This window comes from Polypterus senegalus, chromosome 11 (genome assembly GCF_016835505.1).
Source record: "Polypterus senegalus isolate Bchr_013 chromosome 11, ASM1683550v1, whole genome shotgun sequence".
NCBI lineage: Eukaryota > Metazoa > Chordata > Cladistia > Polypteriformes > Polypteridae > Polypterus > Polypterus senegalus.
In genome coordinates, this window is record NC_053164.1 from 42,309,887 (window position 1) to 42,325,318 (window position 15,432).

Genomic DNA, 15,432 nt, shown 5'->3' on the forward strand with positions numbered 1-15,432 from the left:
CCTCCTTTTTTAGCAGCCTGAGACAAGGGATATCATAATCTCCCACTTATAATTCCAATAAAGATACTTTTAAATTTGGCAGGCGCTTAGATTAGCATTCTTCATAATATGCTGGAAGTAACTGTCTAGTGAAATAGCTGCACTTCCAATGAGCTTGCTTTTCAAGAAAGGCAGGCAACTATTTGGACAAACAGACTAAAACAAATAAAAAGCAGATGGACCACTTGGTGAACTTGATTTACTCGGTCAGTTTTGCAAGATTTAAGTTTTCTGAAAGCAGTCTCTTAATTTTTTTAAAATTCATTACTAACATTCTGAAACTTCATAGACATTCAAGTGCTATACTTTTACAAGGCTTTCCATAGATGACACTCAAAGTGAAAATATAAATATCACCCTTTTCATAATAAATTATTCACTAAATCTGAACATAAGAAAGCTGTAACCAGTGCACATTCTTCTCACCTCTGTCCGATCATGTTCTGTGTTTCCAGCAATGGTAATAGTTGTGGTTATGTTTTACATTCCCTTGTGGAGAAAAGCCAAGCAAAATGACACCTTTTATTGGCTAACTAAAAAGATTACAATATGCAAGCTTTCGAGGCAACTCAGGCCCCTTCTTCAGGCAAGATGTAAACCCTTTCCCTTGTGCAAAGCCAAAACTAAACTTTCAAAACTAGTAGCTCAATATCTCACTACAACAGTGGCTGTGTACTGATTGCCACAGATAGCATTAAGAGGTGCAGAATGTTTTTTGGCAAGGAAAACATGAATCAAGCAGCTCTCCTTTATTGTTTTTTTCAAAATGCAAGTCATTCATTTGAATATCCAATTATCCATCCATGTTGCTAAACCAATATTTTTAAAATAAATTTTAGAAAGCATAATTTTTCTATCATTGTGCCATTTGTACACTTTATACCTTGTTTAATGTTTATTACAATTTATTGTAGCAGAATGGATAGCTTTAAAAATTGTTCATGCTTCAAAGTTTTACTTACATTGGTAATGCATAGAATCACTTGTTAAAAGAGAGAGGAGAGGAATGTATCTATTGCATTCTGCCCTAACATCTGAATGAATCATATAATAAAACTTCATATTTGCAGTTCATGCAGCAATTAACCTATACCAAAAATAGCATCACTGATTCTGTTAATTTCTAACTACATAATTTAGGTTCTTTTTAATGTATGGACTTTGGTATCCACAGTTTCTTCCTAATTTTAGGCATCTCAAACAAATTAGATATAACAATTGAACATATTTCACTAGAAGTAACGACAGACAACACTGCCACCGATAGTATTAAATTGCCAGGTAGAGAAAAGATGTTTTTTTGGAAACCTCCAATTTCCAAACTAAAACATTCTGTGCTACCTGTATTTATTTATGCCAGACTTTACAGCAAAGGGAAGGAATGATAGACCAAACAAATTACTTACCAACTTAGTGTCCTAAACCAGGGCAGGTGATAAGAGTGATACACACTGTACCCAATGGTGATGATCTCTTGGAAGCACTTGATTTGCACACAGAGTACCTGTTTGGACAAATTATGAAGCAAATAACAGGAGATGAGGCAAAATCTGAAAGGAGAGATCCCTCCTTTCTTGCACTTACCACAATATGGGCATGTTTGATGGGTGTTTTCCATTTAACTGTAAATGTATCTGAAATTTATTTGAAACTACTGCTAATACAGGCCAGCAACTAAAAGGAAGATTTCCAAAAGTAGGAAGCAGTAAAACAGTAGCACTAAAAGCCAGTTTTAAACAATGAATGGGGCCAAGACTCAATCTGCCAGCACATGTCACATGAAGATATAAAGCTTGTGCTATATCAAACCAGCTTATATATATGGTGTGTTCCCTCTGCGATGGGCTGGTGCCCTGCCCCGGATTTGTTCCTGCCTTGTGCTGGCTGGGATTGGCTACAGCAGACCCTCATGACCCTGTGTTAGGATATAGTGGGCTAGAGAATGACTGACTGACTGACTTGTGCTCCCTATCTGCTCCTGACTACCAGCTGAAATTGAAATTCTTCAGCCTATATGTATTACTCTTAACCAGATAGTACTGTGCTCAACTACAGAATAAATCATGAAGGAGTTGATAGCGGGTATAAAAAAAAACAAAAAAAAAACTAGTGAGTGGAGGATCAATGAGACACTAATGGTATAAAGTTGGAAAAGATACATTCACAAATGTGACTTTTGAGTAGGCTTATAAAGATGTGGAAACCTCCTGAGGTACCAATGAAAACCTGCATGTCACAAAAATGACTACAAATATTGTACTTACTAGTAAAGTGTTTTAAACAAAAATACATGCTGTATAGACAAGAAGTGAAACTGTCTAAACAACATTTATGGTGCAGGATTAGGAAATAATTATTACTATGATAGACAGTCCAAAAGACATTCTGCTACATTTCAGACTTCAAAATTCATTTGGAGAGAGATTATGTAAAATAATAATTAATAAGATAAGAAGCACCATTGGTAATGAAACCAAAAAAAAAAACACACAGAATGCATCTAGAAAAATTCAGTTTAAGTGAATTGCTGCAAGGATGATTTGGTCCTCAAAGATAACTTACAATCATCATTAGAACCATTGGCCCCAGGTAAATAATGATGAAGAAAAAGCAGATCATGGCCAAGGTGAGGATCCCTCGTATCCACCAATTCTTCCATCTGAAAACAAAGGAATAAAAAACACTGAAGATGCAATATAATTACCTTCACAGAAGGAAGTTTCCCAGTTTGTACAACATGAATTGTCAAGTACTTTATAAATTTTGTATGAGAAAAACATTGGCTGCACCAATTATATACAGAGGAAAGAGAAAACACATTACACATTTACTGTATTGTAATTTTACAATTGTATAGCTTTATAAAAGTATCTATGATTTAATATTAGAATATAAAAGGATATTTAAATCAAGCATATTAAAATGAATTTTGAAGGAAAAATGCAAGTTTGTCTCAGTCAATTAGTAAAACAGTATTATATTAATGTTTTCCTGTTGAATACCTATAATAGTTTATTGACATGATGTACAGTGTTACTCGAAATTCCATAAGTTAGATCTTTTTCATGAGTTTTCTTTGCTGTCAGTGACTTTTTGTTTACTTCTTGAACATTTAGATTATCAGCAAACTTATATTTTTGGTGTTTATTCCTTTAAAAAAAAATCTTCTACTAAATACAAAGTACTATACTCATGCTTGTTGTATAGATGTTATCAATTTCAGCAGCCAAAATATTTTCACAAAAATACACCAATATACTATATTTTATAATTGCACTATATTGACAGTTTTTACTCTAAACTTGTCTGAAACATGCCTCAGTTTTTATAAATACTTTTAATTCATGTGGTTGCAGTACATTAAGGTTTCTGGTTTAGGGTGCTAAAAGTAAGCAGTAACTCTTTCTAAAAAAACACATATGAGTATCACAGAGATATTTGGATATTCTGATGAAGATGTAATGGACAAATTATCTATTTAAATTAGAGTTGGAAAATACTGATCAAAATTCAGTTTTATTCTGAATATAGGAAAAAATGTACAGTTAAATATAAAAATACCTTGTGGCATCAGCTGAAGCATGTAAACCTACAAACTTGATAAATTATGAATCTATGAACTGCAGATGAACACTGCAGGCAGGCAATAGGATGAGGGCGAAGATGTTGGGTTCTTGTTGCATAACTTTGTCTAACCAACCAGCCATCACGGACTCAGCACAAACTAAAAGTGCGTGTTTGCCACACCATCACTTCTTTTAGGAAAGCATTCCAGCAGTCAAAAGGATTTTAAATACATGTAGGTGACGAGACATTTATTTTTGCTGTTTAAGCATGCTTTTGTTTTACAAGGATGTTCTTCTAAAACTATGAGATAGGTCAAGCAGTGAAATAACTTTTTTAAAGGGAACAGTATAAAGTATCTGGCTCACAATATGTCAGATTACAACCAATGATATTATCCTTTTGAGGACAGCAGATCATTATATAGATATAATAAGGTGTAACATTTTCTTGTACTTTAGTCATTACTGTGCTTTAAGTAAACTACACCACTTTACCATGAGTCATTTAGACTACTTTTTATGTTCCAGGAGAAGCTCTGGTAAGGTAAACACTCATGGACTTTGTGACCATAGGGGAATGGCATCATATTCGGGCATAAAATGATACTGTGATCAGAAGCAGGACACATTTTGGAATGCAATGACAGAATGAAAGAACACTTTACATTATATACCTATAGAAACAGACTGACTACAGCCTGAAGAGGACTTTAAGAATATACTATAGAGAAATAAATACATTTACAAATACCAGTTTGAGACCTAGTTAGTGTAAACAATGTTAAGTTTCTTACCAGAATGAACTAAACCTATGTATGCTGCTTGCTGACACAGGTTGTTCTCTTTGATGCAAGGAACATAATACTGACATGAGGCATAGTACTTGCTGTGACACACATCTTTGAAAAACAAAAATAGTACTAGTATAGTAAAATAATAATAATGCTCCAACTGTACAAGATGTCATGTTTCCATTTTGCAATGAAAGGCAAAATAGGATTCCCCTCGGAAATCTCAACAGATTCTTTTTGATATTTTGAAGTACATATTTTCTGAGTCACAAAGATATCCTGGTCTGAATCTACTAAAATGCAGGCGAGTGTTTTAATACGATAGAAGATTTATCTTTTAGTCTCACTTTTGGCTCTTACATACATCAGTTTCATTAAACTGAAACATAAGTAAACCAAATTTCTTCTAACTATATAATGAATAAAATACTTAACAAACATCAACAGTAACGAAAATAGGATTCACAAGTTGTTGCTTCTTCTTTATCCAAATGGTAGTAGGAGTCAGAAGAAACATGATCAAACACAGCTATATGTTCCTCTTCAAAAAGGATGCTACAGCTAAATCAAGAAATTAAGAAATAAAAAAATACATAATATAATATGTTAATGATATGATGGACAACCTTAAAACTTGTCATGCTCTGAGTAAGTTAATGCATGGCTCACAGTCTAATCTGTGCATTCTTCAAACAAGTAAAAATAATTATAGACATTTAAACATACTACCTTGAAGATAAGCCAGACAGAGCCTTGTTCAGGACTTCAGGAGTGTCATTAGCTCCAGGCTGGACATCAGCGACTGTATCTGGCTTTATCTCATTATCTGAAGGAGGTTCACCATCTGTCTTCGCTTCTGATTCAGATTCCTGCTGAAGTAAGGAATAATTCACAAAGAAGAAACTCAGTTAAAAATACAATAGGAAAAAGCACTACCCCAAAATTCACATTTTCCACTTACAGTATGTATTCTTGTGTACCTTACAGGTTTGATCTTTTTGATCTTTTCACATAATCTACCACCACTTTTGTCTAGTCTTTGTCTGGACTCCCACCCAACAAACCCCACCTATTTCTTCTTATCGTGTGACTTTTAAGGTCCACTCCAATTCTTTCCCTCAACTCTGTTCTTCTTTCTCATTGAACTTCCACACAGTTACCCAGTCATCCTCATTTTAGTTCTTTCCAAACGTTTTTCCATGTTTCACTTTCACTGCACACATCTCATTCCTCACACTATGCAAGTTTACATAAAGCAGACATGAGGTCTTCCTTTCTATGCTTTCACTAAAATATCAAGTCTTATTTGTAGAAGTAGTATAGCCACATTCACATTTACTCTAAAATCTGCAAGTGTGTTTCTCTTTCCTCCCCTTTCTGTGTACTGGCACTTGTGGCAAAAAAAGGAATTTCAAAATTATTGTTGTTATGGCTGGAAATCCCTTTTTACTAAATACTATTATATATCAAACTGACTTTAAAAAAAAAACAAAAAAAACTGTACTTTTTTAGGAAACAGTTAGAGTCAGTTCTTAGGTCACCATCAGAACCTTGCTAGTTTCACTCATTGCATTATCTTGTGCTTACACATTGGCAGCTATGACTTTCACTGATGTGTCTCTGTAACTATTAAATGACAATAGCTGGAGCACAAATACAAATGAAGGGAAGTCTAAGGAGGCAGAAGAAGGTCAGATGATAGTAGATTTTGCAAAAAGGATGGTCATGGCTGTGGTGAATATGTATGTTAAGAAGAGGGAGGAACACAAGATGACATAGAAGAGTGAAGGAAGATGCACACTCATAGATTATATCCTATGCAGGAGGGTCACTTTGAATTAGATTGGAGGTTGCAAAGTGGTGTCAAGGAAAAACTTTGTTAGGCAGCATAGGATGGTGGTCTGTAGGACAACGTTGGATATCAAGAAGAGGATGCGAGTGAGGGCAAAGCCAAGGATCAAATGGTGGAAGACTATAAGGTGGAGTTGAGAGAGAAGGTAAAGGCATGCAATGGGTGGAAGTGAAAAAGTTACCAGATAGCTATGCAACTACAGCAGAAGTGGTAAGGGAGACAGCAAGATTGGTACTTGGTGTGATATCTGGACAGAGGTAGGACAAAAACCTGGAGGTGCAATGGTGGAGTACAGGAGAGTATACAAAGGAAGAGGTTGGTGAAAAAGAAGTGGGACAGACAGAGAGATGCAGAAAGTAGACAGGAGTACAAAGGAGATAAGGCATAAGGTGAAGAGAGAGGTGGCAAAGGCTAAAGAAAAGGCGCATGATGAATTGTATGAGAGGTTGGACAGGAATGAGGGAGAAAAGGACCTGTACCGAGTGGCTAGACAGAGGGACCAAGCTGGGAAAGATGTGCAAGTAGGTTACAGTGATAAAGACTAAAGATGGAAACGTACTCACAAGCAAGGAGAGTTTGTCGAGCAGATGGAAAGAGTACTTTGAGAGGCTGATGAATGAAAAGAATGAGAGAAAAAAGGTTACATGATGTGGAGATAGTGAATCAGGAAGTGCAATGGATCAGCAAGGAAGAAGTAAGGACAGCTATGAAGAGGATGAAGAACTGGAAGTAGTGCTGGGCTGTATGACCAAAATTCTATATCACGTTATTTTTTAGAAATTATACCGGTTTCATGGTATTGGACAGTATTTTTTCCCCATACATGAGTGGATGTTAACCACACTTCCACTGCAATTACTGGCTAAGAATAACCTATTTCACGGTCATGAGAATTGTACATTGTACAAAAAAACATTTTAATGTGCACAGGCTTGCATGGACCCATAAAGTGATAGTTTTCAAGGGGGTGGCACTAATGAAGAGAAAGAATCACATTGCATGACAGTTGCAGTCAAAATATAGAGCCTTTTTATTGAACAATATTTGCAAACAACTTAAACTAAAATTTTGACAACATATTTTCAACCATCCAAAGAGGCATTTAGACTTAATAAAATATCCAGAGGTGCTTGTCAAAAGTTGCACTGTACTGAACATGTCTTAGAAAAGGAATAAATAGTAAATATTTTTGTAAACCAACTGCACTTTGTTAATGTTAAACTTTACCATCATTAAACCGCATAATATTTAAACTAATAAATAATAATAAAATAAATAATAGTTCAACTTCTAGTAATAATACAATTACTTCCAAGACTTCAAGCCCAGGTGCATTACACAGTATTCACCAAATAAAAATTAGATAAAATAAAACAAGTGCAACTTGGTGATGACATCTTTACCAACTGAACCATCATTAAGGCAAACTGCATTAATATGGACCTTGCTTCAAGCTAAGCTATATACATAAATAATAAAACTACAACTTGCATTTATAATGCTATTTGTGGTATAGCCCTACGGAATCGTATTAGGGCCACTGTGAAGAAAAAAAAAAAACCCACGGACACAGTGTAGAAAAAAAAAAAATATATGTTGAGATTAAAGTCGATATTTCCACTTTATTCTCGTAGTTTATTTTGTCATTGAAGTAGAATGTCGTAAACTAAACTTCATCCTAAAATCAATGTTTAATTCACTAGATTTTCTCAAACCCCATCATAAGTTAAGGAAGCACATTAAATGCTTTGTTAAGTGTTCCCCGACCCAGTTGTTAATCACAAAGCTCTTCTTAAACTGACTTCATCTTGTACTAAGAGACAGCGATCGCCGCACAGAATACATTCACTTCATGATATTCCTGCTCTCTGAAAATGTAGAATGCTAAGATAATTTTTCATGAAGAAATGCATTAAAACACGTATTAAACATGCACAGTACTAAGGCGGTAGTGCTGCTCCCTCACAGTAAAGGGTCCTCAGGTGTACATTCTGTGTAGAGAACTTTATGGCAGATATGACAAGGTTCCAAAAAACTGGATGTATGAATGGGTATCGCACAGGTTTAACTTAAATATTGTGTAAGTGATCTGGTGGTCGAAGACACGAGCTTTCTTTATTGCATACGTGCTGTTTCTTTCTGATGTATTAAACCAATCGCCACATGATAAACATCCTTGTAAAATTAAAACTAGTTATAAACTTAGACCACGGAGTATTCAGAACTTAAAAAAAAATCTTTGTTATACAGTGGTGTGAAAAACTATTTGCCCCCTTCCTGATTTCTTATTCTTTTGCAAGTTTGTCACACAAAATGTTTCTGATCATCAAACACATTTAACCATTAGTCAAATATAACACAAGTAAACACAAAATGCAGTTTTTAAATGATGGTTTTATTATTTAGGAGAAAAAATCCAAACCTACATGGCCCTGTGTGAAAAAGTAATTGCCCCCTGAACCTAATAACTGGTTGGGCCACCCTTAGCAGCAATAACTGCAATCAAGCGTTTGCGATAACTTGCAATGAGTCTTTACAGCTCTGGAGGAATTTTGGCCCACTCATCTTTGCAGAATTGTTGTAATTCAGCTTTATTTGAGGGTTTCTAGCATGAACTGCCTTTTTAAGGTCATGCCATAGCATCTCAATTGGATTCAGGTCAGGACTTTGACTAGGCCACTCCAAAGTCTTCATTTTGTTTTTCTTCAGCCATTCAGAGGTGGATTTGCTGGTGTGTTTTGGGTCATTGTCCTGTTGCAGCACCCAAGATCGCTTCAGCTTGAGTTGACGAACAGATGGCCGGACATTCTCCTTCAGGATTTTTTGTTAGACAGTAGAATTCATGGTTCCATCTATCACAGCAAGCCTTCCAGGTCCTGAAGCAGCAAAACAACCCCAGACCATCACACTTACCACCACCATATTTTACTGTTGGTATGATGTTCTTTTTCTGAAATGCTGTGTTCCTTTTATGCCAGATGTAACGGGACATTTGCCTTCCAAAAAAGTTCAACTTTTGTCTCATCAGTCCACAAGGTATTTTCCCAAAAGTCTTGGCAATCATTGAGATGTTTCTTAGCAAAATTGAGACGTGCCCTAATGTTCTTTTGCTTAACAGTGGTTTTGCCTTGGAAATCTGCCATGCAGGCCGTTTTTGCCCAGTCTCTTTCTTATGGTGGAGTCGTGAACACTGACCTTAATTGAGGCAAGTGAGGCCTGCAGTTCTTTAGACGTTGTCCTGGGGTCTTTGTGACCTCTCGGATGAGTCGCCTCTGCGCTCTTGGGGTAATTTTGGTCGGCCGGCCACTCCTGGGAAGGTTCACCACTGTTCCATGTTTTTGCCATTTGTGGATAATGGCTCTCACTGTAGTTCGCTGGAGTCTTAAAGCTTTAGAAATGGCTTTATAACCTTTACCAGACTGATAGATCTCAATTACTTTTGTTCTCATTTGTTCCTGAATTTCTTTGGATCTTGGCATGATGTCTAGCTTTTGAGGTGCTTTTGGTCTGCTTCTCAGTGTCAGGCAGCTCCTATTTAAGTGATTTCTTGATTGAAACAGGTGTGGCAGTAATCAGGCCTGGGGGTGGCTACGGAAATTGAACTCAGGTGTGATACACCACAGTTAGGTTATTTTTTAACAAGGGGGCAATTACTTTTTCACACAGGGCCAAGTAGGTTTGGATTATTTTTCTCCCTAAATAATAAAAACCATCATTTAAAAACTGCATTTTGTGTTTACTTGTGTTATATTTGACTAATGGTTAAATGTGTTTGATGATCAGAAATATTTTGTGTGACAAACATGCAAAAGAATAAGAAATCATGAAGGGGGCAAATAGTTTTTCACACCACTGTACATGTTTAATTATGTCGTCCATCCCGGGTTGCGCCCATCCCAGCAAGCATTGTGTGCAAGGCAGGAGGAAATCCTGAATGTGGCGCCAGCACATCGCAGGGTGAATACGAGCAATACATACACTAGCAGGGATAATATAGCATAAATAAACACGCCATCCTACATGACTTTGAAAGGAAACTGAAGCACACTGAGTAAACCCACCGGAAAAACATGCAAATTCAAAGCAGGGAGCACCTGGGACCCCATTGCTACGAGGCAGCAGTGCATCCTCCATGCCACCGTGACCCCAACATGATTAGTACATGCTTTAATGCATTTCACCATGAAAATTATATCAAGTATTTATCTTAGCATTCTAAATGTTCAGGGAGCAGAAATATCATGAAATTAATGTATTCTGTGTGCTGTCTGCAGCTCCTCTTAGTGCAAAAGGAAGTCAGTTTAAGAAGCAGTAGCGATTAACACGGCTCCGGGAACACAACACAAAGCATTTAATGTGCTACATTACTTATGACGGGGTTTGAGAAAATCTAGTAAATTAAATATTCATTTTAAGGTGAAGTTTAGTTTACGATGTTCTACTTTAATAACAAATTATGAGAATAAAGTCAACATGTCGACTTTAATCTCGTCATAAGCGTCGAGAGTGAAAATGTCAAGAATAAAGTCAACATGTCATCACACTATTACACAGTACCCAGGTACATTACACAGTACTGAAAACATATAGAAACAGTATTCACACATTTGAACATAATGGTCCACATCCGACCTTATAGTATCTCCAGACAACAGACGTGACTCCTTTTTCCAGCAAAAGTTCTTCTGTGTCATCATGTTCAACTTTATCGTCTGCTACAGCTTCAGTTTCAGAATGTTCTCTGTCCATTTTCAGCATGCAATACCTCTACTAACGCATGTTCTGTACTCCGCTGTATGCTTGTTTAGCGGTGTAGCAGTGAAAAAGAGCCTCCGCACAACACCTCTGTGGCATTAGTGGCATGTGTTTAGCGGTGTAGCAGTGAAAAAGGTCCCCCTTAAACAGTTGTTTCCTGCTGCGCCACGTTCCGAACATTGTTTAGGCAATTTAAACCGGTGTTGCGGTAGAAGAAAAATCCATATCATAACAAAAATAAAAAACGGTTTCCGGTATGAACCGGTATACCGCCCAGCACTAATGGGAAGGCTGTTGGTCCAGATGACACACCTGTAAAAGCATGGAGGGGTTTAGGAGAGATGACAGTGGCGTTCTTAGTTTAATGCAATCTTGGAAAGTGAGAAGATGCCTAAGGAGTGGAGATGAAGTGTACTGGTACCAATTTTTACGAATAAGGGGGATGTGCAGAGCTGTAGTAAGAAAAAATTGATGAGCCACAAGTTATGGGAAAGAGCAGTGGAAGCTAGGGTAAGAAGACAATGATTAACAAGCAGCTGTATGGAAATAGCACTACAGGTGCGATGTTTGCTCTGCAGGTGTTGATGAAGAAATATAGAGAAGGACAGAAGGAGTTGCAATGTGTCTTTGTGGACTTAGAGAAAGCATATGACAGAATACATAGGGAGTGGAGAGGTCTGCAGTAAGAGTGACGGATGCATTGAAGGTAGAGGTGGGATTACATCAGGGATCGGCTCCGAGCCCGTACTTATATGTAATGGTGATGGACAGGTTGACAGACAAAATTAGACAGGAGTCCCCTAGGGACTATGATGTTTGTGGATGAAATTGTGATCTGTAGCGAGTAGGGAGCAGGTCGAGGAGACCCTGGAGAGGTGGAGATATGCTCTAGAGAGGAGAGGAATGAAGGTCAGTAGGAACAAGACAGAATACATGTTTGTGAATGAAAGAGAAGTCAGAGGAATGATGAGGATGCAGTGAGTAGAGCTGGAAAAAGGTGAATGAGTTTAAATACCTGGGATCAATAGTACAGAGTAATGGGGAGTGTGGAAGAGAGATGAAGAAGAGTGTGCAGGCAGGATGGAGTGGGTGGAGAAGAGTGTCAGGAGTAATTTGTGACAGATGGGTGCAAGCAAGAGTGAAAAGTCTACAAGATGGTAATGAGACCAGCTATGTTATATGGGCTGGAGACGGTGGCACTGACCGAAAAACAGGAGACAAAGCTGGAGGCAGCAGAGTTAAAGATGTTAAGATTTGCATTGGGTGTGATGAGGATGGACAGGATTAGAAATGAGTACATTAGAGGGTCAGCTCAGATTGGACGGATGGGAGTCAAAGTCAAGAGAGGCAAGATTGTGTTGGTTTGGACATGTGCAGAAGAGAGATGCTGAGTACATCAGGAGAAGGATACTAAGGATGGAGTTGCAGGCAAGAGGAAAAGAGGAAGGCCTAAGAGGAGGTTTATATAAATGTGGTGAGAAAGGCCATGCAGGTGGTGGGTGTAACAGAGCAAGATGCAGAGGACAGGAAGATATGTAAAATGATGATCTGCTGTGGCGACCCCTAATGGGAGCAGCTGAAAAGAGGAGAAGAAGAAGAAAAGCTGCACGAAATTGATTATGCTCAAAGCCACAGCACCTGGCAAGCACTTGCTAAACAACTTTGAGCTTCTCCAAACGTTCACTTTGCTTCTGAAGATGGCTTTCATTTGAATAAACCGCAATGACCCATTTCTCTGTCAGCTTACTGACCCTACTGTGGGAAATGGGAAAGTGATGTTCAAAACTTTGCCATTTGATAGACAATTATTAATAACAAATATCAACACATAAAAAAATATGTTAGCTAATATTGTTTTTTCTACCACTCCACCAAATTTCAATCAAATCTTTGAAGGCATTTCTGAGATTCTGGGGTATTGTCCAAATATTGATGTATCAAAATGTTCTTTCTTAGCGGACACCTACTGGGCTAAATGTACTATCCTGCCAAATTTCAGCTTTTTAGATAAATTGGAGATAGTGTTTTGTTGATGAGCGAGTGATTGAGTCAGTCAGTCAGCTTTGCATTATATAGCCAGAGATGTTTGTACCAGTAGTCTTGTTATCAGAAGCTATATGACCTTCCTAAATATCCCTTAAGATTCTTAGTTTGCCATGATAAACAGGCCATATTTTGTGGGTAATGCTCTGGCTGACATGTACTGTCTATCAACTAATGTGGTAATATAATAATAAACAAAGGGTTCTAATCATATTCCTGTATAAAATGTCTTGCTTTACAAATGACTAGGGCATCCAGGTTGAAAATGGTGAACAGCTGTGAATCTCCAGTTATTGAGGGGACCCATCTGCAACTAACAATGATGAAATAAGAAGCAGGATGGAGAAAATCAGCTGTATCTAAATATAGCAATTAAAGTGATGGGTACGGATAATAGAAACTGCTAGAGGCAGTGTTAACATAGAAACCACATCCTGTCATGGCCCTCCTCCGCATCGTCAGCACAAGCACATCCATTCATACTCGCTATCTGAACTCTCCTTCCCCTTCTCTACCAGATGGAAGCTGGCTACTCTGGCTCTGTACACTGGACAACTGCATATTGATGATTCTGAAAATATGTGATAGAGTTTCACATTTAAAAATTACTTATATTGATTGCATATGCATATACCCTACAGATGAGCATTTTAATATTCATAGCAACCTTAAACTTTATGCCCCACAGTATAGAGGTCGAACCTCGCAACCTCCGTGGCAGTATTATTAAGTGTTAATAAAGTGCAACACTTAAAATGTGCAATCTAAAATGGAAAAAGGAAGGTGTGTGGCAGATGAAGTACATGATAGGTAAGCAAGAAGACACAACACTACACCAAATACAAAGGGGAACATTTCAGCTTAGGGTAAGCCAAGCAAGGCCAGAGAATATTTTTCTTTGGATTACTTTGCTACCTTTGATTCCCCAATTAATCATCACTGATGTGTGTTTTTACTTTCTCATTTTCCTCTCTATTCTTTCTTTTAAATGCACCTCTTTTTAATAAACATGGACTCTTTTTTGTATAATTCTGGGTGTGAAAAGTTACTGAAAGAGCTATTCCACTTTCATAATTACACAATTATTAAATGTTCAGTAAGTCCTACTCAATACTGTAGTTGAAAAGAGGCAAATTGAGGTTTCCACTGGAAATGTTAAGAGAAAGTTTATAGAGTTACATAAAGTATGTGGTTTGGCAAACCCTGAAGCATTTACTCCTACTCATTTAACAAAGTTACACAATATAGAACACCATTATACTTCTTTGGATGTTGTTTTATTTTTAACTGCTCTGCCTTCTATAAAGTAGAGGAGTGTCAGATTTGTTGAGCTATGAAAAGCACAGAATACTTTAAAAATAACACAAAATGAAAGAACTAAATATAGTCAAAATGAACTAACTACAAATCAGTCTCTCCTTTTATTATTTATATGTGTTACAAGCACACAAAAGAGAACCACAACCTTTTTTTAACTTAAAGCAGTGATATTGAGTCAGGCTAATTCAAAGTAATATACATTAAAAAGAGTAGGTATGTACTGCTATAGAGTGTGAGGAAATAACTTGTAACACCAATTTAAGCTATAAACAAAAAAGTCCAAAATAATGCTTCCTGCCAATGGTGATTTTTTGTCTCTCTCAAATACCTACTTCAAAAAAGCCCTAAATAGGCAAGACTCTTCAGAGCATAACAACTTGCACATTTTTTCAACAATACAACCTAAACCAGGAATTGAGGGTTACATGATAGTTCATCCTTAAAAATAAGCACAAAATAGAGCCTGAAATACAAAAAAATGCCTCCTACTGTTGCAGGTTTTAGAACACAGGTAACAGGTATTCAGTAAAATTCTAGCAAACCAGGCTGAAAAGATACATACATTCCTTTAACAGTTAAGGGCAGAATAAGTCTAAAGGAGCTTAAAGTACTGGGGAGAATGTCTGTGAAAATGTCTTGAAAGACATTGAGAGAATAATCTTAAATGAGGATTAAGAGTTAAACAGAAAAACAAAAACCATCAGTAGGACTTTAACTGTTGATTACATGTTGAGTATGTGCCCTGTCCATGGTTTGTTCCTGCCTTGCACCCTATTCAAGCTGGGATAGGCTCCAGCCCCTACGTTACCCTGATCTGAATTAAGCAAGTTAGAAATTGACATGATAATTTGGCTCCACTACCACACACCTTAAATTGGAAGGAGTACTCCAAAGATTTGAGTCTATATACTCTTTACTAGATGTTAGTATATTTTTAATGCCAATAGTTTCATACTCAAAGCCCTCTCCTCCACATGTTCAATCTTTATTGCAAGCTTCCTTCCGTTACTTGTATCGCACAATCCCTATATCAGTTATCGAGGAGTATGTACAAAATGTGCAAAAC

General features: G+C 37.1%; 1 protein-coding gene across 2 annotated transcripts in view; it reads right to left on the reverse strand.

Moving 5' to 3' along the window:
* The window catches only part of cds2 (CDP-diacylglycerol synthase (phosphatidate cytidylyltransferase) 2), a 70,932-nt gene that overhangs the window by 36,806 nt on the left and 18,694 nt on the right, over window positions 1–15,432 (reverse strand). The window contains exons 2-4 of one of the 2 annotated variants that reach the window (XM_039768468.1): window positions 5,126–5,265; window positions 2,602–2,698; window positions 1,446–1,543 (exon numbers count right to left, since the gene is read on the reverse strand). In XM_039768468.1, coding sequence (XP_039624402.1) covers window positions 1,446–1,543; window positions 2,602–2,698; window positions 5,126–5,265 — 335 coding nt within the window. Of the gene's footprint in view, window positions 1–1,445; window positions 1,544–2,601; window positions 2,699–5,125; window positions 5,269–15,432 lie in introns of both variants that reach the window. The other variant, XM_039768466.1, reaches the window with a different exon arrangement.